The sequence below is a fragment of the Delphinapterus leucas genome, chromosome 1 (assembly GCF_059928025.1).
Source record: "Delphinapterus leucas isolate spDelLeu-1000000601 "Yukka" chromosome 1, BTC_Dleu_Yukka2, whole genome shotgun sequence".
NCBI classification, from domain to species: domain Eukaryota; kingdom Metazoa; phylum Chordata; class Mammalia; order Artiodactyla; family Monodontidae; genus Delphinapterus; species Delphinapterus leucas.
The window spans coordinates 146,885,376-146,913,028 of record NC_143129.1 but is presented as its reverse complement, the minus strand read 5'-3'; the positions used below and the strand labels follow the sequence as shown (position 1 = coordinate 146,913,028).

The window sequence follows — 27,653 nt, the reverse complement described above, 5'->3', positions numbered from 1 at the left end:
CAAATTTTGCTATAAGGGCATTTTCTTTGGCAGAAACAGTGAGCAGGTGCCAAGGCATGTCCCTTGGAAAAGCTCAAAGGCCTAGAGAGAATACAGGTCACTCTCTCCAGAAGAGCTGTCTCAGGCTTTACAAAAACAAAAACGGGCAAAACATGACTAGCGACTAAATGTTTAAAAAAGAATTTAGGGGCTTCCCTGGTGGCGCAGTGGTTGAGAGTCCACCTGCCGATGCAGGGGACACGGGTTTGTGACCCGGTCCGGGAAGATCTCACATGCCGCGGAGCGGCTGGGCCCGTGAGCCATGGCCGCTGAGCCTGTGCGTCCAGAGCCTGTGCTCCGCAACGGGAGAGGCCACAACAGTGAGAGGCCCGCGTACCAACAACAACAACAAAAAGAATTTGAAGAAGAAAAGCTTAAAGGAAATAAACAGCTGGAAGGAAAATGTTTTCCTGACATCTCTGTTTGTCTAAAACATACTCATACACACAGATATACAAACTCCCAGGTATATACTTAAACACCTTTAATAAACCACTAAGGCCCAAGCCCTAATGATTCCTTTTACTTGATATAGTTGAAATTATTCTCAGAGTGTTTGGATTGATCTTTGTGATTTTTTTTTTAACATCTTCATTGGAGTATAACTGCTTTACAATGGTGTGTTAGTTTCTGCTTTATAACAAAGTGAATCAGCTATACATATACATATACCCCCATATCTCCTCCTTCTTGCGTCCCCCTCCCACCCTCCCTATCCCACCCCTCTAGGTGGTCACAAAGCACCAAGCTGCTCTCCCTGTGCTACGCAGCTGCTTCCCACTAGCTATCTGTTTTACACTTGGTAGCGTATATATGTCAATGCTACTCTCTCACTTCGTCCCAGCTTACCCTTCCCCTCCCCGTGTCCTCAGGTCCATTCTCTACTTCTGCGTATTTATTCCTGTCTGTTTTTTTTTTTTTAGATTCCATATATATGTGTTAGCATACGGTATTTGTTTTTGTCTTTCTGACTTACTTCACTCTGTATGACAGACTCTAGGTCCATCCACCTCACTATAAATAACTCAATTTCGTTTCTTTATATGGCTGAGTAATATTGCATTGTATATATGTGCCACATCTTCTTTATCCATTCATCTGTCAATGGACACTTAGGTTGCTTCCATGTCCTGAATATTGTAAATGCAGCTGCAATGAACATTGTGGAACATGACTGTTTTTGAATTATGGTTTTCTCAGGGTATATGCCCAGTAGTGGGATTGCTGGCTCGTATGGTAGTTCTATTTGTTTTTGTTTTTTGCAGTACACGGGCCTCTCACTGTTGTGGCCTCTCCTGTTGCGGAGCACAGGCTCCGGACACGCAGGCTCAGCGGCCATGGCTCACGGGCCCAGCCACTCTGCGGCATGTGGGATCCTCCCGGACCGGGGCATGAACCCGCATCCCCTGCATCGGCAGGCGGACTCTCAACCACTGCGCCACCAGGGAAGCCCCCTATTTTTAGCTTTTTCAGGAACCTCCATACTGTTCTCCATAGTGGCTGTACCAATTCACATTCCCACCAGCAGTGCAAGAGTGTTCCCTTTTCTCCACACCCTCTCCAGCATTTATTGTTTATAGATTTTTTGATGATGGCAATTCTGACTGGTGTGAGGTGATACCTCATTGTAGTTTTTTGTTTTTTGGTTTTTTTTTTTTTGCGGTACGCGGGCCGCTCACTGCTGTGGCCTCTCCCGCCGCAGAGCACAGGCTCCGGACGCACAGGCTCAGTGGCCATGGCTCACGGGCCCAGCCGCTCCGCGGCATGTGGGATCCTCCTGGACTGGGGCACGAACCCGTGTACCCTGCATCGGCAGGCAGACTCTCAACCACTGCGCCACCAGGGAGGCCCCCTCATTGTAGTTTTGATTTGCAATTCTCTAATGATTAATGATGTTGAGCATTCTTTCATGTGTTTGTTGGCAATCTGTATATCTTCTTTGGAGAAATGTCTATTTAGGTCTTCTGCTCATTTTTGGATTGGGTTGTTTGTTTTTGTGATATTGAGCTGCATGAGCTGCTTGTAAATTTTGGAGATTAATCCTTTGTCAGGTGCTTCATTTGCAAATATTTTCTCCCATTCTGAGGGTTGTCTTTTCGTCTTCTTTATGGTTTCCTTTGCTGTGCAAAAGCTTTGAAATTGCATTAGGTCCCATTTGTTTATTTTTGTTTTTATTTCCATTTCTCTAGGAGGTGGGTCAAAAAGGATCTTGCTGTGATTTATGTCATAGAGTGTTCTGCCTATGTTTTCCTCTAAGAGTTTTATAGTGTCTGGCCTTACATTTAGGTCTTTAATCCATTTTGAGTTTATTTTTGTATATGGTGTTAGGGAGTGTTCTAATTTCATTCTTTTACACGTAGCTGTCCAGTTTTGGCAGTACTACTTATTAAAGAGGCTGTCTTTTCTCCATCGTATATTCTTGCCTCCTTTATCACAAATAAGGTGACCATATGTGTGTGGGTTTATCTCTGGGCTTTCAATCCTTTCCACTGATCTATATTTCTGTTTTATGCCAGTACCATACTGTCTTGATTACTGTAGCTTTGTAGTATAGTCTGAAGTAGGGAGCCTGATTCCTCCAGCTCCGTTTTTATTTTTCAAGATTGCTTTGGCTATTTGGGGTCTTTTGTATTTCCATACAGATTGTGAAATTTTTTGTCCTAGTTCTGTGAAAAATGCCATTGGTAGTTTGATAGGGATTGCATTGAATCTGTAGATTGCTTTGGGTAGTAGAGTCATTTTCACAATGTTGATTCTTCCAATCCAAGAACATGGTATATCTCTCCATCTGTTTGTATCATCTTTAATTTCTTTCATCAGTGTCCTATAGTTTTCTGCATACAGTTATTTTGTCTCCTAAGGTAGGTTTATTCCTAGGTATTTTATTCTTTTTGTTGCAATGGTAAATGGGAGTGTTTCCTTAATTTCTCGTTCAGAGTTTTCATCATTAGTGTATAGGAATGCAAGATATTTCTGTGCATTAATTTTGTATCCTGCTACTTTACCAAATTCATTGATTAGCTCTAGCAGTTTTCTGGTAGCATCTTTAGGATTCTCTATGTATAGTATGATGTCACCTGCAAACAGTGACAGCTTTACTTCTCTTCTGATTTAGATTCCTTTTATTTCTTTTTCTTCTCTGATTGCTGTGGCTAAAACTTCCAAAACTATGTTGAATAACAGTGGTGAGAGTGGGCAACCTTGTCTTTTTCCTGATCTTGGTGGAAATTGTTTCAGTTTTTCACCATTAAGAACGATGTTGGCTGTGGGTTTGTCATATATGGGCTTTATTATGTTCAGGTTAAGTTCCCTCTGGCCTACTTTCTGGAGGGTTTCTACCATAAATGGGTGTTGAATTTTGTCGAAAGCTTTTTCTGCATCTATTGAGATTATCATAGGGTTTTTCTCCTTCAATTTGCTAAAATGGTTTATTACATTGATTGATTTGCATATATTGAAGAATCCTTGCATTCCTGGGATAAACCCCACTTGATCAGGGTATATGATGCTTTTAATGTGCTCTTGGATTCTGTTTGCTAGTATTTTGTTGAGGAATTTTGCATCTATGTTCATCAGTGATATTGGCCTGTAGTTTTCTTTCTTTGTTACATCTTTGTCTGGATTTGGTAGCAGGGTGATGGTTGTGATTTGTTTTTAAACAAGACTTGTTCTGAAAGCTTTGCCCCACACTACACCATAAGCTGTATCAGGGCAGCAACTTTTGTCTTGCTCATCTTTGAATCTCCCACTCCCAGAAAAGTATCTGGCACATAGTAAAGCCTAAATCTAATATGCAGAAACCATTTGCTAAAGGTCTCTTCTCACGTAACTCAATTAAATATCACATAAAAATAGGCACTGGTTTGATATTCTTTAGCATAATCAGGTTGGCACAAAATGGAGACGGACTATTACACAGTGGTTAAAATTCCCACATATTATATTTTAAAGGCACCAGACCAAAATAGGATTTTTTTAAAAGTAGATCAATCACCTGTTGAAATGTTGCTTCCTCCAGTCCTGATCGACGGAACTCTGCAAGGATGGCTCTCAGGAAGCTCTGTTCCAGAACGGAGGAATTCCTTAGAGAAAATGAGGAGATGTGAATTCTCCTAAGTGGCTGTACCACCAACTCAAGGAAAGCCAAATAAAACTTCTCTGTGTCTTTAGAGAAGAGAGAGGAAAAAACTTGGGACTATTTCCTCCTATATTCCTATATGATTTGGCAAGGATTTCCCTTTCCCTCAAAGTCTCAAAATGATATGAAAAATAACACTTTGGAAGTAAGGGAACACAGCAACTATATCTGGACATGTACCAGCACCCCCGTTTCATGGTTGAGTATATCATTCAATGTGAGAGAAGTAGCTACTTCCTTCTTCTTATTTCCACAGCACTTTACTTCATAAACACCTATAGTATAACTCAATACATGGTAATTATTCTCCTATTATACTAGGATTACATTTCTGTCTCTTTGACTAGACTATGCCCCTTAAGAAAAGGGACAGCACTGTCAGTAAATGCAGGTTGTATGAGTAAAAGCTTTGAAAGGGAAGCATGCTTCCATGGCCCTCTCCAGTGGTCTTCCAAGGGAGGTTCAGGGTCAGGAAGCAGAAGCGTCTTACTTGATGGCAGTGATGTATGACGATGAAAACATCTCCTCTACTGCTTCCAGTAAGTGGGCTGTAGTGACCAGGCCAGGGGAGTCGGGCTTCTGGCAGGAGAACTCACAAATCTCTGTGGCACGCCTACAAATGTCCAGGCAGCGTCGTGCATCTCCAGAGAGGGCTGCTACCTACAAGAGGGAACATTTTATTCCTCGAGATCCCCTTGCCGTCTCAACCCAGAAGAAAAACCAACTGATTCTGTGTTCAGATAAAAAGGAAGGGCAGGGCTGGGAATGGACTTAAGCATGAAATTAAGTACTTGGCCCTGGCTGGGAACCTGGTGGGAGCTCAGATATAAATTATTATACTGTCTGGGACTTTTCCCCAAGTCCACACCACACCTTTGTCTTGGCCTTACAGATAATTCCAGAATGGAAGAGACAGAAATTCTCAACTTTATTTAATATTAGAAAAATGAAGAAATATAAAAGAAGAGACCTTTGGCCCAAGATCATTACTGAACCATCTGGAGACACAAGGGTCTTGTTCCTTGCATGAAGAGAAAAAGCCAAGAGGCTGAGGTAGAGACTATTTTGGAGATAAAGCCACAATCTGGGGCTTCCCTGGTGGCGCAGTGGTTGAGAGTCCGCCTGCCGATGCAGGAGACATGGGTTCGTGCCCCGGTCCGGGAAGATCCCACATGCTGCGGAGCGGCTGGGCCCGTGAGCCATGGCCGCTGAGCCTGCGCGTCCGGAGGCTGTGCTCCGCAACGGGAGAGGCCACAACAGTGAGAGGCCTGCGTACCGCAAAAAAAAAAAAAAAAAAAAAAGCCACAGCCGGAGCCTCCCTCACAGCATGTAATGAATTTTGGAAACTACCTGGTCAATGGCTAAATGAACCAGAATCAAGAGGGAAGGAAGCCATGAAGCTGGAGGACCCAGAGGAATCTGTGGTTAGATGAATTAGACCAACCCCCCATGCCAATGGCTCTGCTTTTGTGCCTGCCTTCCTTTCCATGTGCACAGAGGCTGAGGGGCTCCTGGGCTCCCTTTACGGGGAATCCTATACTCTCTCCCAAGATGACATAGGAGGGCTCTTGCATTTCAAATTTAACTGCGGGAACTCCTGGAGTCACCATTGCCTGCAAGGATTTCTGTCTGTATATTCCCAGTGCTTGCCAGCAACCCCATCATTCACCTGACAACCATCGCAGGCGATGACATCCTGCCTGATAGCGTCCCAAAGTAACTATTTTCTTCCAACTATAAAACATTAAGTTTAAAAAAGCAAATCGTATAGGCATACACATACATGCATGCGCAGGCATACACACACCAAAAACTAAGACATTAAAAGGAGTCATTTCTGGGAAGTGGGATCATAGGAGATTTTATTTTCTTATTTTTTGACTCTTTTTTCAATTGGGGTATAGTTGCTTTACAATGTTGTGTTAGTTTCTGCTGTACAACGAAGTGAATACATGTATACATATATTCCCTCCCTCCCCCCCCATCCCACCCATCTAGGTCATCACAGAGCACCAAGCTGAGCTTCCTGCGCTATATAGCAGGTTCCCACTAGCTATCTGTTTTACACATGGTAGTGTATTTATGTCAATCCCAGTCTCCCAATTCATCCCATCCTCCCCACCCCACCCCTCCCCTGTGTCCACATGTCTGCTGTGTACATCTGCATCTCTATTCCTGCCCTGCAGACAGGTTCATCTGTACCATTTTTCTAGGTTCCACATATATGCGTTAATATACAATATTTGTTTTTCTCTTTCTGACTTACTTCACTCAGTATGACAGACAGGATTATAGGAGTTTTTAAATGTTTTGTGTCTATTTCTGTTTTCAGAATTCAAATATAAGACATTCAAAACAAAAATCACTTTTCCAGTAACCCAAGACGGAAACATGAGCACCAGCGTATATTATTCCCTCCTTCTAATCTCCCATATTCAGCTGGTGAGGATGTCCTGGGGATGTTTCCGCCCTATCACTCCTCCTTTCCTCTGTGTGAAGCAGCACCATACAGTGGTTAATAGCAGGGACTCAAGGGCTGCTCAGAGGCCTAGAATCAAAGTGGACAGGTGACCCTGGGAGACTAGAAAACACCCAAAGCACTTCCCACTCTGAGGGTACCTGTGAACGTTGGCGACCGTAAGCACTCTTTTTGACTGCTTCTGGGGTGAGGGAGACAAAAGAAAAAGCTGGGGCCACCCAACATGGAATCTAAGAAAAGACCTTGCATAAGCTTGGGGCCCGACCTCCATTACAGCCCCAGTATGAGGGTGAGTGAAAGACTTATCATGCAGAAGGGATGGCAAGAAAAATGGCCTGTTGTGACCTTGGCGTTAGGTGGGTGTAGGGTGACAAAAACTCACCGAGTCTTTGCAACCACAAGCCCTCACATGGATTTGTACCCCAAATTTATGTTCTCCTAAAAACCTCAAGTAGAGAATTTTGTTTAAAAATGGTCCCAGTTGGTAGTGCCCCTCAGTAACTGACAGAAGCACAAACAAACTAAATGAATTCAACTTCAGCCCAGGCCTCAATCAACTCTCAGATAAGGCTCTTAAGAAACATGAGCATACAGTTAAAAAAAAAAAAAAAAAAAATCAAGACACAAAATACAAGGAAACAAGGCCATACAGGCATGTGAATCAGCAATCAACAGAAGTAAACCTACAAAGACTTCAGATATCATAAGATAAACAATATAGGTGTGTTTCTATGTTAAGAAATAAAAGAGAGGTTTGAAATTACAGGCAAGAGTTTTGGGTAAAAACAGCAGCCAAGTTTGAAGTCTTCTGAAACCTTATTTAAAGACCAAGAACCCTAAATAAGAAAAGGAAGCAACTGGAGAGCAGTAAACAATATAATTCTGAAAGTTGGAAAGAAGTGGCAGGGTACTGGTTAACCTAGCAGACTGAGAAAGCCCATTCCTAAGCCTGCAGTGAGGAATCCAAGAACAAACCTAAGTTACACTAAAAATCTTCAAAATGCTCAGGAGTTAGTGATACTGGAACTGGAGGTAAAGGGGGAAGTTTGGCTAAAATAAAGAGGACTGGTTGACAGTTAAGAAACGGATGCCCTAGATCAGGAGTCGGCAAACTATGGCCTACCACATGTTTTTGTAAATAAAGTTTTATTGTAACACAGCTATGTGCATTTGTTTACATATTATTTAATACATGGCTGCTTTCACAACGCAAAGGCAGAGTTGAATAGTGGTGACAGACCATTATGGCCCAAAAAGCCTAAAACATTTACTACTGGCCCTTCACAGAAAGTTTGCTGACCCTTGCCCTAGACCTCTCCCCCATTTCATGCTGTTGGTGAACATTAGGGCCACTGAGGGAGGGTTTAGGGCTCTGTGAGAAAATTTTGTGCCTTGGTAATTTGTACTGTTTCCATAAAACTCTTTGCCTCGGAGATTATCCCTCTTATGTACCATGGCAGGAGACCAGAAATTTACTCTCAAGCAAGGATAAACAAAAAAGTCTCTGGACCAGTAACACTAGGTATTGTTGCAGAGGAGGGGATGTCCCTTACTAAAAATAGATGGTTACTATTTGCATGCTGAATTTGAAGACCTCCACCCTCCCTGACTCCAGCCCACCTCCCCTGATCCTAGAACACTGCCCTGCAGGCAGGACAGGGGAAGCCTACTGTTTGAAATCTGACTATCCCAGAAAATATGGGAATAAACTAAAGATATTGAAATTGGCCCAATCAGATTACCCCTCAGCGAAGCTCTCAATGAACAAGCCCCACTTATATACTCAGAGCTCCCAACCAGCTCTGTAATCTCCACCCTTAGACCTCAGCGGACCACAATGGCAGCTGAGGAAAGTCTAACGATGCAGGATAGAGACCAAAACCAACAGACAAAGCATCTTAGAGGAAAAGGGAGAAAACAACCTCAAATAAGTAGGATGGTATATAAAAGGACCATTCAGAGGAAAAAAAAGAACTTTTAGAAATTGCATGATTGCAGAGGTGGAAAACTCTACCAACAGAAGGGTTAGATAGTAACTTTGAGGATCTCTCTCCTAGAAAGCAAAGCTTGGAGATAAACACCATATCTCGCTCACCTCTGACCCTAATACTTAATATAGTATCCAGCTTTGAACAGGTGTTACAGACGTGTGTTGCTGCTATAGGCATTCAGAGTTCACATCGTTTCCAGTAAGAAACTAGAAATAAGTTTATAACTCTTTTTAAGTGCTGAAATACTATGGATATGTGGTGTCTTTCATTCAGCTCAAGGTGGACATTTAACCTGAGTTGTTCCTCAGCAGCCTTGGAGAAGTCTTAGTGGAATCTCAATTGGCATTCTCCCAGTAAGCCTCAAGTGGGTAGGCATCCCACACTTCATATCCACCATGGAACATGCACCCTGCTAGGTACATTACAGACATGGTCTCATTTAATTCTCACAATGACCCTATGAGGTAACTATTATTATTCCCATTTTTCAGAGAAGAAAACTGAAGCCCAGGAAGTTTTTAAGTAACTTTTCTGTAACCTTCCACATGCTTATTAAAGTATTAGAGCAAGAATTCAAACCAGGTTTGTCTACCTCACTCACTACGTTGCCCTTTTGATTATACAAAGCTCCCTGAATCAATTAATCTTCACTTGTATATAAGCCCACCATACTCAGAGCCTTCTAATTAGTTATACAATAAGAAGGTTAAGGAATTTTTCAGAATTTTGTTTCTATGTTTTGGTATTTGTTTTTACAGGACTTCCTAATTTTTTCTTCATCTCCAGAGCACCCAGCATAGGGCCTCACATGGGCAGGTACTCAGCAAAAACTGTCGGTGTGACTAGGAGCTCCCCAAAGGCGACTTACCTTCCTGGCTACCAACTGGATGGCATCATCCTCAAAGGCCTTTAAATGTTTGAGTCGGGACACCAGGATCTGTTGCAGTTGGCTGTGAGTATAGGGCTGGAAGGACATCCTGGTTAGACCCTGGGGAGTCAAGATGACAGGGGAACAAGTTCATGGATTTCCCACTCCAATAGTCCTGGTGGAAAGCCACCTGCAAGTCCCCAAACCTGATTTCCAAGTCCCATGTAACAATTTACACATTTCATCGCAGGACTACCACTGCTTCCAGCTCCTTTTGTTACTGACAATGGCCTGTGGGATCCTGTAGGGCAGTAGCTCTCGACTGTTTTTTCATTTAGCTTAAAAGAATCTTCTATTCTACTGGAATCATTTACAAGTAGATCTGAGCAGAGGTGCTCTCGTTAGAGTGGGTGGGACGATCTTCACCTCTACAACATGCACCGGCTTGGCTCCCGGTGTCACTCCTGCTGAACCACAAGGTCCACAAGGGCAGAGACTGTGTCTGCCCCATTCACAGCCATACTCCGTGCATCTAACACTGCCTGAAAAGGGTAAGCACTTAAGTAGTTTTTTAAATAATTAAACCTTTAGGGTTCTGTGCAGTTTAAGAGTGCAGAGGTAGCAGAACACCAAGAAGATAGGTTTGCAGAAAGCCATGCAATGGTGACATATTTAATTCCAACTTAGTAATTATAAGAATTTCAGAAATCACATTTCTTACTTTTCCTATTTATTTTAGATTCCTATGTTTTCATTTTTGGAGAAATCCTTGGCCCAGCTTATGGGTCTGTAAGAACAGCTTGAGAATGGCCCTACCAGTCGGCTGGACACCCGGTTCATCATGATGCGCTCTGGCAGATCCATGGTGTTGGCAATGGTCAGGACCACAAGCCGGGCCTCCTTGTGAGTGGGCCAGTCAAAGAGATTGTACATTACGTCTTGTTTCTGAGTCCACAGAAGGTCGAGCTGCCAGGAGATGGAGAGAGATGCAGGGTCAACCACAGAGACGGGGCCCCGGAGGGAAGCCTGTTACCACTGCTTTAGCTTCAGGTGCTCTCAGGTCACACCACCAGCAAGGACATCAATGGACACATGCCTCTCACCACCAGAGAATGGGCCAAAGTGAAGGAAGAAGGGAGCCAGGACTTGCTGCCCGCCCAGTATTTGCTCCCGGAACATTGCAATCAAGTGCCACGCCACTTCCTCTCCAGTCCTTCCGTGGGCACCTCCTTACCTCATCCACAAGCAGCACAGTGGTTTCCTGAGAGGACCCTCGAGTGTGGAATCGCTTAGCCAGCAGTTCTGCCGCGTGGTGAGCTGTAGCCCTGTGACCCGTCAGCTTCTGCATTGCGGTGGGGCGGGGTGGGTGGGGGAATGTGTGGTGAACCGCAAGGACTTTACTCCCCTGGGCTTAAAGTTAAATCTGCATATAGAGGAAGCTATTCACCCTGAGGACTTCAGTATCCTACCCTCTGCCTTCCACTGGAAGGAGAAGAGAAGGCAACAAGAGACAATAGTGTTTGAAATGCAAATGAGCCACAGGCTGGCCCCAGAAGCCCCTCCAAAATCATTAGTGTATGACTGTAACTGGACGTTGCTTGTTCCAAGATAACGGCTAATGAATGAAAAAGTGAGATGCAAACTTCGGCCTACCTCTGACCCCTTTTCTGGTTTGCCACAATGCCCGCTGTGTACAAATGGTTTTCACCATGTTGGTAAGTACTAGCTTCCAGAAATTCCTATCCAGCTCCTAGACTTCAAGGTCCTTGAGGGTAGGAATTCTGCCTTCTTTGTCCTTGCTACCTCTACACAAAGGACAATGCTTGGCAAGTTGTGAACATATAATATGCACAAAATTAAGTAAACCTTTCCCTTTTCATGTGCCACCCAGAAACTGTATTTTCCAAAAAGCCCAAACAGGGGAATCCCTGGCAGTCCAGTGGCTGAGACTCCGTGCTTTCACTGCCGAGGGCCTGGGTTTGATCCCTGGTCGGGGAACTAGGATTCTGCAAGCCGTGGGGCCAAAAAAACCCAAAGACCAAAAGACAAACCAAAAAAACCAAAACAAAAAGCCCAAACAGCGTTGCTCACCTGCAAGATTTGCACATAGACTTGGTGGGGCTCTGTCAGCTTCATCCCATTGACCTCAATGTATTGAAAGGGAGGAACATCATTTGCTTGGGATGCCTGCTGCAGGCAGCGTATCACCTCGTGAACAGTGGCAGTCTTCCCTGTCCCAGGGACCCCGGAGATGTACATGCACCTGGGGCAAGAAGAGAAGACCCTGGGCTAGGTCTGTGCAGCTGCCTTACGCTATCATCAGTTATGAGTATGAGAATGTGTGCTGAAGGAAGGACAGAGGCCCCTGAAATGTGGAGGTGGGAGCAGTAAGGACAATCCTTGGAAGCTGATCAGAGCAGGACCTGTTTATATAGAACCATTCATTCTATAAGCAATGCTGTATGCCAAGTGCCCACCCAAAAAAGGCCAGTGTCATTTTCTCTGTAAGACAGAATTCTATAGAATTACTTTGACAACAAAAACTGCTTCAGAAGCATAGGCTTCAGCAATGGCCTTGCCTGTTCTGACACCAGGGAAAGACCGCTCGGGTGAACTACAGCACCTGAGGTGGTACGCTAGCAGGGCCTTCTGCCCTGAGCATCCTGCTTCCTCAACATGACTCACCCTCCAGTATGGTCAAGGAGTTTGCTTTCCACAAAGTTGTATATGTCCTGGAATTCCTGTTCCCGACAGGGAAGAGACGCAGGTACAGCAGAAACATGCAGCCTAAAGTTGGTGGTAAATGAGGGAAAAGGAGGACTTTAGAAGCATTTTACTATCTACTCAATAATAAATGGAAAAGATTTATCTATAGTTTCTATTTGAAACCTTAATCTCACATCCAAGGGAATGCCTTCATTCTTAAACTTCTTCATTTGGCCTTTCTCTACCCAGACAAATCACCCAACTCAGTGCTTCTAACTAAGAGTACATATCACCTGGGGAGGTTCCTCAAATCACATGGGTGGACCTCATCCCACACGAGATTCTGATTCAGCTGATTTCTGGCAGGATCTAGGCTTATGTATTTTGAAAAAGTCCCCACGCAGTTCTAAAGGGTACCACAACTGAGAAGCAGTGTCCTGACTCATCACCTTCCAACCCTGAGAAAGTGGTGGCAGTGGACTGCAGACTCCTCCCAGAGCCTGTCCACAGTAGCTCACCCAGACACTGCTTGAGGTTTCTTCTTTCTAGACACACACGTTCATCTTACTCTCTACCTTTATTATGTACACCAATGACTACAAAGCACTCCCAGTTCATCTGAATGAAAGCAGGGGCCCCCGAGCGGCATCACCTCAGCCGGGCCTCCTCCAGCACATTGGCGGGCTCCTGGGCAGCCAGGTTTCGGCTGCGGATCTGGGGAGTGGCGTGACGTGGTGTTCTGGGCTCGGGCTGTATTCAAAAGAGAGAACATTTAGATAATCAACAAGGACCTACTGTAGAGCAAAGGGAACTCTACTCAATATTCTTTAATAACCTATATGGTAAAAGAATCTGAAAAAGAATGGACATATGTATATGTATAACTGAATCACTTTGCTGTACACCTGAAACTAACACAATACTGTAAATCACCTATACTCCAAAATAAAAAAAGAGAGAGACAGAACATATTTCAGAAGGAAAAAACAAAGCAAAACTCCATCCAGGATGCATCAGCAAATCTGATTCATGATGAGCTGATAAAAAGAAGAGAGGTAGTGAATTCCTCTTAGTTCCCTCCTGTATAAATTACCAAGATTCTCCCTTTCTCGCCTACATTACACATACATTTTGTTCATCGTCCAAACACAATTTCTTATTTCTAATTTACTATAGTATTAGGATTTGAAAACAATGTCAGTCTGAGGAAAGAATGAATAAAAGTATGGATTAAATACTTCTCAAAGTAAAATACTATCTTCAAAGAAAGGCAAATTATTAAAAAATCCTAAATACTCTGCCCAAATAGGGTACAGTAGCAGGCATAAACTGGGTTTGATTCATAAGATCCTCCTCTATTCCGCCCCCACAAGTTGCATTCACTGATTAAAATAAAAAAGCATCTTTAAAAAATATAAATAAAAAAGATCTTCCTCTAGCCTTCTTTGAAAATATGGTCAATCTTTAGCTCAGAACTTCCACGATCCACTACACAGTACTTGAAGAAACCTCCCCAGATTCTTCCACTTCAAACCATAGGGTCATTCAGTTTAGGCCCACAGACCGATTTCACCATTCTCTTTTTTTCCTTGCTGCTGGCTCATTAGAGCAGGCCTGCTACCCAGTAGTATTCATGGTGTTTCCACAAAGCACTCCCTTTTGTGGGGGCATTTCACCTACCCACCCTCTGCTTGTAGCCAAGCTATAAAGTGATAGTCTCTACACCTCTTCCCAAACGCAGAACAGCATTTAGACCCTGTTAACAGCTTAACATCTATTAACTCTGGAGAAAACAGAAAAATAATAACAAACCTTGCTGAGAAGGTTTTTTTTTTTTTAAGAAAAAAAGGTGGACTTCTGACTTTTTATTATGCTAAAGAGGCCCCCCACCCCGCCCTTAAATCCCTTCTTCTGGGTGGGACCCAGGAGATGCAATCAAACCAGATCATCCAGGTGAGCTATTCTACAAGACTGCCTCGTCCAAAGCCAATCTATTGGATTTCCTTCCCTAAAGGTCTTTTCTTTGACTTCAACCCAAGCCCAATCACATTTTTCTTGATATGGGAAAATGGAGATCAGCTTTAGAAAGGTCCCTAATTAGGCATTTCTAAATTGTTCTGAAGAACAAGATGCTCCACGAAAAATTTTTCCTAATATACTAATGCCCTCACAATAACATTAATAAGTTAATGGCCTTGAGAAGTCATGTGATAATGAAACCAATTTAACTTTGTTTAATCCAAACATTTCTCAAACATGTTTGAACACAGTAAAACCCTCTTTTCTTAATAGCTTTCAATGCTCTGCTAAAGTTCCACAGAAAGCAGAGAAACATCCATTTACCTCTTCCATGTGTCTGTTACACAATTCATTACCAAAACCTAGTAGTGCTCCCTATTCCTCAAGTGCATTGAGTGGCACAACAAAACCAATGACACGGCTCAGCAGCCCTGGATTCAATACCCACTGAGCCCTGACTACACACAAAGCCCTCTGCCAGCTTTCAAGGGAAATGCGAAGACGAGGAGTCCGTTCTTACAGTTCTTGTCCTTCCCTCAGGCAGTCTGGCTCTTGGCCATTTGGTTCCGTATCTTAAAAGGAACTTGGACTCAAATTTTATCACTGTCTACTGGGTTCATTTTCAGTCCTAGGGTTCACGTAGAACCTTTCCTCCATGAATACACAGGGAACTCTACTCAATACTCTGTAATAACCTATATGGAAAAAGAATCTAAGAAAGAATGAATATATGTATATATATATAACTGAACCACTTTGCTGTACACCTGAAACACAACACTGTAAATCAACTATACCCCAATATAAAATAAAAATTAAATTAAAAAAAAAAGAAAAAGAACCTTTCCTCCATGAATACTCCAAGTGGCATAGCTTTGAATATAACAGACCTATGGTCAAAACCCAGCTGTTATTAGTTGTGTGACCTCAGTCACCACAATTTCTAAATTACGAGAAATAAACCTAAAAGAACCTTACGGTTTTCTTTGGTGTCTTGGAGGGGGTCTGTAAGGATGACTTCATGGAAGAGCGTAGGTTCCTGGACACACTGCTGGGTGTTCTCCTTGGAAGAGGGGGTGTGGAAGCCTCTTCCTCCTCACTGTCAGAGTCTGAAATCTCGGCTACCGGCAGAAACTCTTCATCTTCTTGGTCACTTTTACTATTACCTAAAAACCTGAATGGTAGGACACATTATTTTCTGATATTTGATGTCTGAAGTCTACATAAGAAGCTCCTAACAGATCAGTGTGGATTCGAGGTATTGCAGAGTCTCTCCTGCAACCGAGCAGTTTCAGATGTGCTCCTCTTCTTGGGCTCTTGCTACCGGGAAGCTCTATTAAGGGCTTTATTTATATTATCTCATTAAACACTGCAAAACTTTGTGACTTGTTTATTATTATTCCCATTTTATAGATGAGGAATCCAAGGCTTAGAAAGGTTAAGTAACCTTCCCAAGGTTACACAGATAGTAAATGACAAAGCCCAGGTTCAAATCCAAGTCTATCAGAATCAAAGTTCATGCTCTTAGGCACCGCACTAACAGTCTTGCTGGGTGTGATGACTATGGGGCCCTGGGAGCCACCTAAGGCCAGGGCAGTGTTTCTTGCCTCTTTCAAACTATGACGTTTATGTGAAATTAACATAATTCCAGACATACTAGGTAAAGGAGAATTTCCATGGATTAGCAAACAACAAACAAGAAATAAAAAGAGGATTTAAGAAATAGGATTATAGATTTCACAAATGGCAGGATGTTTTTATGCCTGCCAAGCAGCAGTCTTACCTAAGCTGCTGCCTAATCCGATTCAAAGTCAAGAGAGAGCTCTTTCTGCGGATACGAGGACGGGGAGTAGAGGTAGCTTCATCCTGAACTGGTTCTTTGGCCTCCCTGCAAGATACCACAGCAAGGTTATGGAAAGCAGTTTGGGGCACCAGGGATCAGCAGCGGGACTAGAAGATAGTCAGGTGGCCTGACTGGCTCCTATTCTTTCTGCAGCTACTTTGGAAGGAGCTAATCACACTGTGCTAAAAAGTTTGTAACTGAAGTTTGACTCAAACCCAGAGATTAAAGTTTGCCAAAAGCTTATCATTTAAATCAGACTCATCACCTCTCCCAACTAGAGATCAGAACATACTAATCCTAGGCAGAGTTTCTTATCCTTTTTTAATTTCTGACATATCAATGAATTTACTGTCCACTCAAGGTTAGCAGAAATGCAGCAATATTTTCAATACAAAGCATTTATCAAGCAAACTAGGTAAGCCAGGTGCTGCAGTTTCTGAGCAGGAAACATTGCAATTTCAGGCTTGTCACATTCCCTGTGCGGCCCATTATTTATAAACATTGCCCAATGTCAAACTGCAGAGGTTTTTCTAGATGCATTATCTTCTGGTACTGTATGTATTTGAAAATGGCTTCCAGTCTAAAAGAAAAAAAAACCCAAAACCCTAAGAAAATCACTGTTAAAATGTGGCAAAGAGCCACAGCAAGTAATGAAATCCAGGACTGTGAAGCAGTTCAGGTTTGGGAAATTATCTTCTGGAGCCGTGATCCCCAAAGGACAGCTGGGTATATCAGAATCACCCAAAGAGCATCTCAAAATGCAGATTCCTGGGCCCAACGCTTGGAGGTTGATTTCCTACATCTAGGGAAAGGCTCAGAAATCTGTATTTTGGAAAAGCTGGTGATTCTGTGACACAGGCAGATTTATCAGCTGTGACCCACACTTTTCACATCATGTGAAGGATCTCGATTTGCTCTGTGGGAGGCGGGGAAGCATCCCCAGTTACCTCTTTTTGATGTTTTCTGGTTTCAGAATCACAGAAGGCACCACCAAGGATTTCTGTCCCCCCCTGACAGGAGTAAATGTTCTTTCTTCACTAGTCTCTGTCGTTTTCAAAGCTGGGACTCGAGTTCTCAGGATCATGCAACCATCAGGTGAAGCCTTCTTGTCATCCTCGGCCCAACACTGCTGAATCTCTCCAGCTTTCTCTGGGGTTTTCAGAGCTGCAGACGAGTTCTGAGGACCATCAGGCTGAGGCCTCTTTGAAGGCGAGGTGATCTCAGAGAAGGCCACTTTCCGTTTCATTCTTCCAGGAGACTCCAACAAGGCCCATGAAGTCTGCTGGGAAATCCTAGTGTTATGTGTCCTAGGGAAACCTAAGTTCAAGAGAAATCACCATAGACAATGTGTGAATTTTATAACTAGCACTATATACACCCCTAATATCTTTATAGATAAACTCATTCACTGAGTGATACAAAGACATGAGTTATCCATATTTTGAATTATTCTATGCTTTCTTTTCCTGCGCCAGGTAGCTCTTATTATTTTTAGTCTCTCTCTTAAATTCTACGAGTAATTTTGCTAGCTAGAACCATAAGTCAACAGTTAAATCAGCGTTTATAGATAAATGTTCAAGTCAGGTTTTCTGTGAAGTAATCTACCAGAAGAGTGGTTCTCAACCAGGGTGATACTGCACATCCTAAGGCCCCATTCAACAGCACCTGAAAAAATTTATACCAATGACTCTGTTGAGTAATACCAAGTCCTAGATTTTTCTTAACCCAGATTATATCTACCAACAGAGAGAAGATGGGTCCCCGGGGGTGGGGGTGGGGGGTAACCAACTGGGTTCTAAGAACACACAGAGCCACATTTGGATCTGCTCCTCTCTCACCATGACCAAAGGCACCAAGAACCTGGACATTCATTCACAGATAGCAATTGAGCTATTAAAAGATATGTGGGACTTCCCTGGTGGCTCAGTGGTTAAGAATCTGCCTGCCAATGCAGGGGACATGGGTTCGATCCCTGGTCTGGGGAGATCCCACATGCTGCGGAGCAACTAAGCCCGTGCACCACAACTACTGAGCCTGCGCTCTAGAGTTCGCAAGCCACAACTACTGAGCCTGCACACCACAACTACTGAAGCCCACATGCTCTAGGGCCCGCATGCCGCAACTACTGAGCCTGCAAGCTGCAACTACTGAAGCCCACGTGCCTAGAGCCCTTGCTCTGCGACAAGAGACGCCACCGCAATGAGAAGCCTGTGCACCACAATGAAGAGTAGCCCCCGCTTGCTGCAACTAGAGAAAGCCCGCATGCAGCAACGAAGACCCAACGCAGCCAAAAGTAACAGGGCAGATGATACACATAAACATCTATATTATGAAGTTTAAAAATTGTCCTAAAGCACCTAAGTGCTAATAAACATGGCTTTTGAGACATACCTTGAAAGAAAGGCAAAATTTCAACAGAGTTGAAAGGGGAAGGAGGGGAATAAGTGAAGAGAATAAATGAGATTGATGTGAGCTAAGGCAACGAGGCAGGAAAGCACTGGGCAGAGGAGTTCACTTTAGTCACAGCACAGGGTGTGTGTGGAATAGCTGCAGACAAGGTAAGAAGTCATCTAGTACCTGTGTGGTAAATATGAGGGTAACTCATGTCTAGATTAATGTAAAAATGTCCCAAAGTCCTAGTCTCCCTCATGCTTCATTTCCCCATCTTTCTGTCAAAAACAATCCAAAATAGTTTCATCATATCTGCCTCATCTAATTATGTAACTGTGTCAAGTTTAAATTTTTTACCCTAACTTTCAAGGTCCTACAAAATCAACAGTGAAAAAAACACTCAATTATTTCTAAATGGTGGTATTACAAATTATTTCTCTAGTAGTCGTCTGCATTTCCAAAATGGTTTATATGTTTATATTCAGCTCCTAAACATTTGTATTCTTGATAGCTCCTATTAAGGAGCTATCAAGAATGCAAATAACTTATACTCAATGAACTTGGCACATAAACAGAAAAATTAAGGACACATAATAGGATGAGGATGAGCTCTCAGAACAGCCATGGAGTAGCTTTCAGATATATCATTAGTGAAAAAAGTTAAAATGGAAAAGAATACATCCAGTATAATACCCTACTGGGTAAGAAAGAATGGGAAATAAAACTATAATAAAATAAAAATTATATGCATGTTTGTATATGACTGTGTGTATATATGTCTGTGTGTGTTTTGATTTATCTGTTGATTTTTGCAAAAACCAAAGGAAAAATAAACCAGAAACTAATAAAATTGATTACCTACAAAAGATGAGGTAGAAACAGGGAGCAAGGGTAAAGAAAGGAATGGGGCTTATCTGAGTACACTTGTCTTAAATAGTTTTGACTCTTTAACTATGCTAATGTTTTGAAAATCAATCAAAGATGGGAAAAGCCCTAAAATTAAACAGAAATGAAAGAACCTAACTATATATCACCAATAAAATAACCATTGGTGGAAGAAAAAAATTTAATCAAAGTAACGTTACTCCCTCAGTGGAATATATTCTAAAGGCATAAAAACTGCAAATCAATTTTGATTTGGAATTATGGAATGTGGGAAGGATGGAAAGAACCCCATAGTATAGATTAGAAGTATGAGTATGAATTTAAGAGTTTTAACACTATAACAAATATATATATATATATATATATATATTTCTTAGCTCTTCCACTAAGGATCTAAAAGCAATGTCACCTTAGTAGCTAAGCTCTTGAAGAATTAGCTAATTACAGGGCTTAACATCACTAATCATTAGAGAAATGTAACAATGACATACTACCTCACACCCATTAGCATAGCTACAATCAAAACCACAGAAAATAACAATATAAAACAACATAATAATAACAAGATCTAAATAGTTGGTGACAATGTGGGGAAATGGAACTCTTGTGTGTTACTGATAAGAATGTAAAATGATGCAGCTGCTATGGAAGAGTATGGTGGTTCCTCAAAACATTAAACAGAAAGGAAATTTTACCCCAAAAAGCCAAAGCAATCTTGAGAAAGAAAAACAAACCTGGAGGCATCACAATCCCTGATTTGAAATTATATTACAAAGCTACCGCAATCCAAACAGTATGGTTTTGGCACACACAGATCGATGGAACAAAATAGAAAGCCCAGAAACAAACTCACATATATATGACCAATTAATTTACAACAAAGGAGCCAAGAACATACAATAAGGAAAGGACAGACTCTTCATTAAATGATGCTGGAAAAATTGGACAGAAGAATTGAAACATGCAGAAGAATGAAACTGGACTACTATCTTACATCATACACAAAAATTAATTCAAAATGGATTAAAGACTTGAATGTAAGGCTTGAAACCATACAACTCTTAGATGAAAACATAGGTGGTAATAAGCTCCTTGACATGGATCTTGATGATGATTTTTTGGATCTGACACCAAAAACAAAGGCAACAAAAGTAAAAAACAAGTGGGACTACACCAAACTAAAAAGCTTCTGGACATCAAGGAAACCACCAACAAAATGAAAAGGCAACCTACTGAATGGGAGAAAATATTTGCAAATCAAATATCTGATAAGGGGTTAATATCCAAAGTATATCAAGAACTCATACAATAGCAGGAAAACAAACAACGAGATTAAAAAATGGACAGAGGACCCGAATAGACATTATTCCAAGTGAAGCTATACAGATGGCCAATAGGTACATGAAAAGGTGCTCAATGTCACTAATCATCAGAGAAATGAAAATCAAGATGAAGTATCATCTCACACCTGTCAGAATGGCTATCATCAGAAAGAAAACAAATAACAAGTGTTGGCGAGGATATGGAGAAAAGGGAACCCTTATGCACTGTTGGTGGGAATGTAAATTGGTGCGGCCACTATGGATAACAGTATGGAGAATCCTCAAAAAGCTAAAAATAAAACTACCATATGAGGGACTTCCCTGGTGGCGCAGTGGTTAAGAATCCGCCTGCCAATGCAGGGGACACAGGTTTGAGCCCTGGTTCAGGAAGATCCCACATGATGCGGAACAACTAACCCTGTGCACCACAACTAATGAAGCCAGCGTGCTCTAGGGCCCGTGTGCTGCAACTACTGAAGCCCACACACCTAGAGCCTGTGTTCCGCAACAAGAGAAGCCACCGCAATGAGAAGCCCATGCACCGCAACGAAGAGTAACCCCCACTCACCGCAACTAGAGAAAATCCGCGTGCAGCAACGAAGACCCCATGCAGCCAAAAATAAATAAATAAATTTATTTAAAACAAACAAAAAACTACCATATGATCCAGCAATTCCACTTTTGCATACTTATCTGAAGTAAACAAAAACACTAACTTGAAAAGACAAATGCACCCCCATGTTCACTGTAGCATTATTTCCAATAGCCAAGATATGGAAACAACCTAAGTGTGCATCAATGGATGAATGGATAAAGAAAATATGGTATGTGGGACTTCCCTGGTGGTCCAGTGGCTAAGATTCCACGCTCTCAATGCAGGGGGCCCGGGTTCAATCCCTGGTCAGGGAACTAGATCTCTCATGTCACAACTAAGAGTTAGCATGCCATAACTAAAGATCCCTCATGCTTCAACTAAAGATCCCACATGCTGCAAATAAGATCCCATGTGTTGCAGCTAAGACCCATGGAGCCAATTAAATAAATAAATATTAAAAAAAATAAAGAAATGAAGCCAATCTTACATAAACTTTAAAAAAATAAAAGAAAATGTGGTATGTATATACAATGGAATATTACTCAGCCATAAAAAGGAAGGAAATCCTGTTATTTGTGACACAGATAGACCTTGAGGGCATTATGCTAAGTGAAATAAATCACACAGAGAAAGACAAATACCATAGGATTTCACTTATATATGGAATCTAAATTAAAAAACAAAAACAAAAATGAAAACCAAGCTCATAGATACAGAGAACAGATTGGTGGTCGTCAGAGGCAGTGGTTGAGGAATTGGGCAAAATGGGTTAAGGTAGCCAAAAGGTACAAACTTCCAGTTATAAAATAAATAAGTCATGGTGATGTAATGTACAGCATGGTGACTACAATTAATACTGTGTTGCATGTTTGAAAGTTGCTAAGAGAGTAAATCTTAAAAGTTCGCATCACAAGACAAAAAACTGTAACTATGTATCATGACAGATGTTTCTTTTTTTTAAAATTGAAGTATAGTTGATTTACATTGTTGTGTCAGTTTCTGGTATATATAGCAAAGTGATTCAGTTCTCTCTCTACATATTCTTTTCCATTATGGTTTATCACAGGATGTTGAATATAGTTCCCTGTGCTGCCCAATAGAAGCTCTCTGTTTATCTATTTTATATATAGTACTTTGTATCTGGTAATCTCAAACTCCTAATTTACCCTTCCCCCACCCCCTTTCCCCATTGGTAACCATAAGTTTGTTTTCTATGTCTGTGGATCTGTTTCTGTTTTGTAAATAATTTCATTTGTGTCATATTTTAGATTCCACATATAAGTGATGTTATATGGTATTTGTCTTTCTCTGACTTACTTCACTTAGTATGATGATTTCTAGGTCCATCCATGTTGTTGCAAATGGCATTATTTCATTCTTTTTCATGGCTCAGTAGTATTCCTTTGTGTATATATATATACAAATATATCACATCTTTATCCATTCATCTGTCAATGGACATTTAGGTTGCTTCCATGTCTTGGCTATTGTAAATAGTGCTGCTATGAACACTGGAGTGCATGTATCTTTTCAAATTAGACTTTTCTCCAGATATATACCCAGGAGTGGGATTGCTGGATCATATGGCAACTGTATTTTTAGTTTTTTAAAGAACCTCCATACTGTTTTCCATAGTAGCTGCACGTATGGTGATGGATGTTAGTTAAACTTACTGTGGTAATCATCTCACAATATATACAAATATCAAATCATTATGTTGTATACATGAAACTAATATGTTATAATGCTAGATGTCAATTATATCTCAATTTTTTAAAAAAGGAAATTTTGACACATGCTACAACATGATGAACCTTGAGGACATTATACTAACTTTATTAAACCAGTCAGAAAAGAATAAATACTGTATGATTCCACTTATATGAGGTATCTGGAGAAGTCAAATTCAGAGACAAAAAGTAGAATGGTGGTTAACAGAGGATGGGGCACGAGGGAATGGGAAGTTATTGCTTAATGGTTGGAGAGATTGTTTCGGAAGATGATGGGGATGGTTATACAACAATGTGAATGTACTTAATGCCACTAAACTGTACATTTAAAAATGATTAAAATGGGGCTTCCCTGGTGGTGCAGTGGTTGAGAGTCCACCTGCCGATGCAGGGGACACAGGTTCGTGCCCCGGTCCGGGAAGATCCCACATGCCGCAGAGCGGCTGTGCACGTGAGCCATGGCCGCTGAGCCTGCGCGTCCGGAGCCTGTGCTCCGCAACGGGAGAGGCTACAACAGTGAGAGGCCCGCGTACCGCACAAAAAAAAAAAAAAAAAAGATTAAAATGGTAAATCTTATGTGATATATATTTCAAGAGACGTCCAATTAGTACTTGGCTCACTGCTGCACTAACTCAATACTATAGCATGAATTAATATTTTATCATTTTCCTTTAGCCTCAGTATTGCCCACTGTGACCCATTTTACACTTACTGCTGAGCTCCAGCCTCTTCCTTGCCCTTGGGGTGACAGGATGGGAAGGAGTTTGGCGAGATTTGGAGGTGGAGTGCCTTGATTCAATCCTTTTGACCACATGTTCTGCTGTGGTCCAAGAAGGGCTTTCTGTACTTTTAGTTTTGGCTTCCATGGACTTCTGGCATCTAGGGTTGCTTTCTTGTAGCTTATCCAACTGTGCAAATAGTTCTGGAGGTAGTGGTTTGAATTTTTTCTCATTCCAAGATAGTTTAACAAAGAATGTCTTCTCATTTTTCAGATCCATAGGTATCACTTCATCTGGGGCTAAAGCTACTACCTGAATTTAGGAAGTATGGATGATATAAAGAAATGAGGACCCAAAGAGTCAACGAAGCCTCTATGAGAGCTATGATTAAAGAGCATTTAAGTCTGCATTCTTACCTGGAACAATTACTTTTCTAAACAAAAGAGGCATGGACATGGCATAGCATATTACCACAGAGTCCTCCTTGCTGATATCCATATCTCATGTTTTCTTTTCTAGTCCATTCTATTCACCCATGCCAAGTTTTCCCATAAAAACTTCTCTGAGCATGCCCCCCTGCTCAATAGTCTACAATGGCTACCCACTCTGCAAGATCAGATTACTTAAACTGATTTTCACTACCTTCTAAAATCTGACCCCACTTTACCTCCTGAGTGCTCAGTGCTCTTCAAAAGGGCTTCCCACCACTAGTCGAGCTTGGCTTGTCACAGTCCTGCTCATTCCCACCATGGTGCTCCTGCCTAAACATGCCCCCTACCTTTCCAAATCCACCCATCTTGCTGCTTCAACTTCTACATCTGCCTTTCACCTCTTCACTCATTTAACTCAGAGATAAATTATTCTGTGGCACATGATATGCTGGGCCCATAGAGTGGAAAAATCTGACTATAGTCATGCCAAGCCATGGTCTCCCTGCCCTACCAACCACCTAGTCACCATGTGACCACACTTCATATCCAGATCTAATCCCATTTTGGGGGCCTGAAGTAGCTTGAGAAATAACCCATATCCTAGTCTCCAAACCAGTGTCTCAATTCAGCCTACAACTCTTTAAACCTGATTTATCATAAAATCTCATAACACACATTTGCCTGGAGCAATTACACTCTTTGTACTGATTCACTCAAGGTGAAGTCCTCATTTAAGCAAGGGTATTCAGCCTCAAAGTGCTTTATGCCTGCCACAATCACAGCTAAATATAATTTCCCACTGAGATACACCTGCTAATTCCTGCTCATCCCTCAGGTCACAACCCTAATGTCACTTCCTCCAGGAGGCTCCTAACACATGGTAAGTGCTCTCAATAAATATTTGTTGTTGAAAGGAAGTAGGCAGGCAAGCAGAGAAGGTGACAAACAGGAAAAATGCGTTTCCGTGAGGTAAATGAGAGCCAGTAATAAGCTTAGGAATCAGCCAGAAATAAGCTTCAAGATAGAACTGAGGATCAAGGCATCACCTACCTGCACGTGGCCAATGATGGTCTCGGCATTAATGTTGCTGTTACAGGCAGGGTAATCATACCAGAATATCTCTTGTGCATCAGGCTTCCGGCCCAGCAAATGCTGTTTACAGACAGGGACTTCACAGAATCGGATAAACCATTGTACTCGAGCACGTTTCTTGGAATAAGGTTCAAAATCTAGGGAGGGATAGATGGAAAAGGTAAGGTTAAAGATAATAAACATTATCCTAATCCTCACAGTAATCCTACAAGGTAAGTACTATGGCTGTCTCCCTTTTACCGGTGAAGTGATCACATTTCAGGGCCCTTAAATAATTTGTCAAAGGTCACAAGACCAACCAGCGGCAATCTGACTCCACCCAGCACCCACGTTCTTCTCACTTTGCTCCACGTCCAAATGGTGCTATCGGTCATCACATAAATTGTAAAAGGCGTTTGAGAGGAGCAATTCTAATCACAGTTACTGAACAAATTCTGCAAATCAAAACAAAACTCCTAGCAAGACTCAGAGCATCAGCCACTGAGATGACTTCTGGCAAACACATGCTTGCAATCTTCAGCTTTATCATCATAATATACCATTAACATCACTCCATACCAGTGTTTGCTCCAAGTGAAAGGACATATACTCATTAGTGCCACCATCATCACTGCCTCTTCTCTTCCTTAGCTCTCTTCAGAGAAAGACTGAAGCCATCCAATGTAGCACAATACATGGTTCTAAAATCTATACACAAAGGCCCAAACCTCAAATAACAAAAGCCCATCCTGCTGATGTCCTCTCCCTAGTGGATGTTAGTTTGATGAAGTTTTCCTCCATACTTGTTGAATATCCTCCCTATCTCTATAATGTAAAATACCTTCATCCACTCTATCAGTTCCTTCTTTTAGGCATAAAAACTGCCACAGGACTAGGACTAACTTCCACATACTCCTCTCCTAGCTTTGGAAAGAAGCAGTTTTGTAATAGTTTAAATTACTATCCTTTTTCATCTTCCTTTTGGAGTTCCGCTCCATTCCCACTTTTCTGTGCTCTTCTCTGGTCTGCAGAGGGCTAACAGCTGAGAAAATCAGCTGCGGCTGTGAATGTGGCCTTGCAGGCACCAGTTCACACTACTTTTGCTCCTCTAGCCTTAAGGGTAGTACTGGCTTTCTGCACTTACTGATCTCTGGGAAACACCACTGTTTGCTTCTCCAGCCTTTTCAACACCTATACACAAGTCCCTCTGGGTAAATAAAACAACTAAAGTGTTTCTGTTTTTCTGACTGAACGTCAATCAAGTGATACACCTACCCAATCCAATTTACTGCCTCCCTAGTAAAAGTAACTTTGCATTTGCAAAATTACTAACTTCCTCATGCCAAAATTTAAGGACACGTCTCTACTAGAGTGCAAATCACCTATTATTTCCCTTCCTCCTTCTTCCTAAATCCATCCTTTCTCTCCACTCCAACAATCCTGCCTTAATGGCCATTCTTACCCCCTCCTAAAAATAATGCAAAAGCTAAATTCTTGAGCCCTCCATTCCCATTTTTACCCAATATTGCTCTAGTGAGTAAGGATGTTCACTAGGTGGAAGAGGGTACAGCTGGTACTTAAGTGAGCCCATAGGCACACCCTATATACTGCTATGAACAGAAGAATCAGTAACCACCCCTGTTCCCACCACGGAGCACTTCCCAATCATTAGTGACAAGGAATACTTTTCATTCCAGCCCCAAACTCACCATCTTCAAACAACTCAACCAATTTAGCAACATATGGATTTTCATCATCATCCCCTTCAATCAACACAAACTGTCCAACCTGGAGGTCAATCTCAGGCAAACGACCTTCTATTTTCACACTCATTTCTCTAGGAAGTAACAGAGAAACATGTGAGGAAATCTCTTAGGGTGGGCCAAGCTCTTCAGACCCCTGGGCACAGAGGAATATGCTCTGTAACTAGAAAACCCCCTGAATAGTTTCTCTCTTCTGACCAATCCTACTAGAAACCAATTTACCAGTAAAATCACAAGCAAGAGTAGATAACATGAATTGAATGAATTGTTTTCGCATGGGTGATGAATCCAGAGGCCTTAGGATGAACCCTAACTTCTCTCAGTTATTGACAAAGAACAACAAAGGCTTCCTAAGACATGAAAGCCGCCCAGTAAAAACATCAGATTGTTCAGAGATGTCTTGGGCTAAGAGGATGTAGTAACAACATCCATCCTACCCTGTTATCATGCAGAGTTATACAGAACCTATCTTAAATAGATATGACATTATCATACATATCAAATTTCATTAACCTGACATAATATCTTCCTGTGTCGCTAGCTGCTATATTTATGCTAACATCTTCTTCCATCAAACAAACCCACACCCTCTTACAATCAATTCATATTCACTGTCCCTCAATCCTCAACCTATAGTACCTAAAACACCCTGGGTACAAGTTA

The 27,653-nt window shown here is 41.8% G+C and overlaps 1 protein-coding gene across 2 annotated transcripts in view; it reads right to left on the bottom strand.

The window, feature by feature from the left end:
- The window catches only part of ORC1 (origin recognition complex subunit 1), a 37,060-nt gene that overhangs the window by 3,582 nt on the left and 5,825 nt on the right, over window positions 1-27,653 (bottom strand). For both annotated transcript variants that reach the window (XM_022575689.2, XM_022575690.2), the window contains exons 5-18: window positions 26,937-27,064; window positions 25,207-25,385; window positions 23,719-24,037; window positions 17,031-17,400; window positions 16,024-16,128; window positions 15,219-15,414; window positions 12,874-12,971; window positions 12,201-12,302; window positions 11,607-11,778; window positions 10,750-10,857; window positions 10,332-10,481; window positions 9,516-9,635; window positions 4,668-4,837; window positions 4,034-4,121 (exon numbers count right to left, since the gene is read on the bottom strand). In XM_022575689.2, the coding sequence (XP_022431397.2) occupies window positions 4,034-4,121; window positions 4,668-4,837; window positions 9,516-9,635; window positions 10,332-10,481; window positions 10,750-10,857; window positions 11,607-11,778; window positions 12,201-12,302; window positions 12,874-12,971; window positions 15,219-15,414; window positions 16,024-16,128; window positions 17,031-17,400; window positions 23,719-24,037; window positions 25,207-25,385; window positions 26,937-27,064 (2,305 nt within the window). The remainder of the gene's footprint in view (window positions 1-4,033; window positions 4,122-4,667; window positions 4,838-9,515; window positions 9,636-10,331; window positions 10,482-10,749; window positions 10,858-11,606; window positions 11,779-12,200; window positions 12,303-12,873; window positions 12,972-15,218; window positions 15,415-16,023; window positions 16,129-17,030; window positions 17,401-23,718; window positions 24,038-25,206; window positions 25,386-26,936; window positions 27,065-27,653) is intronic.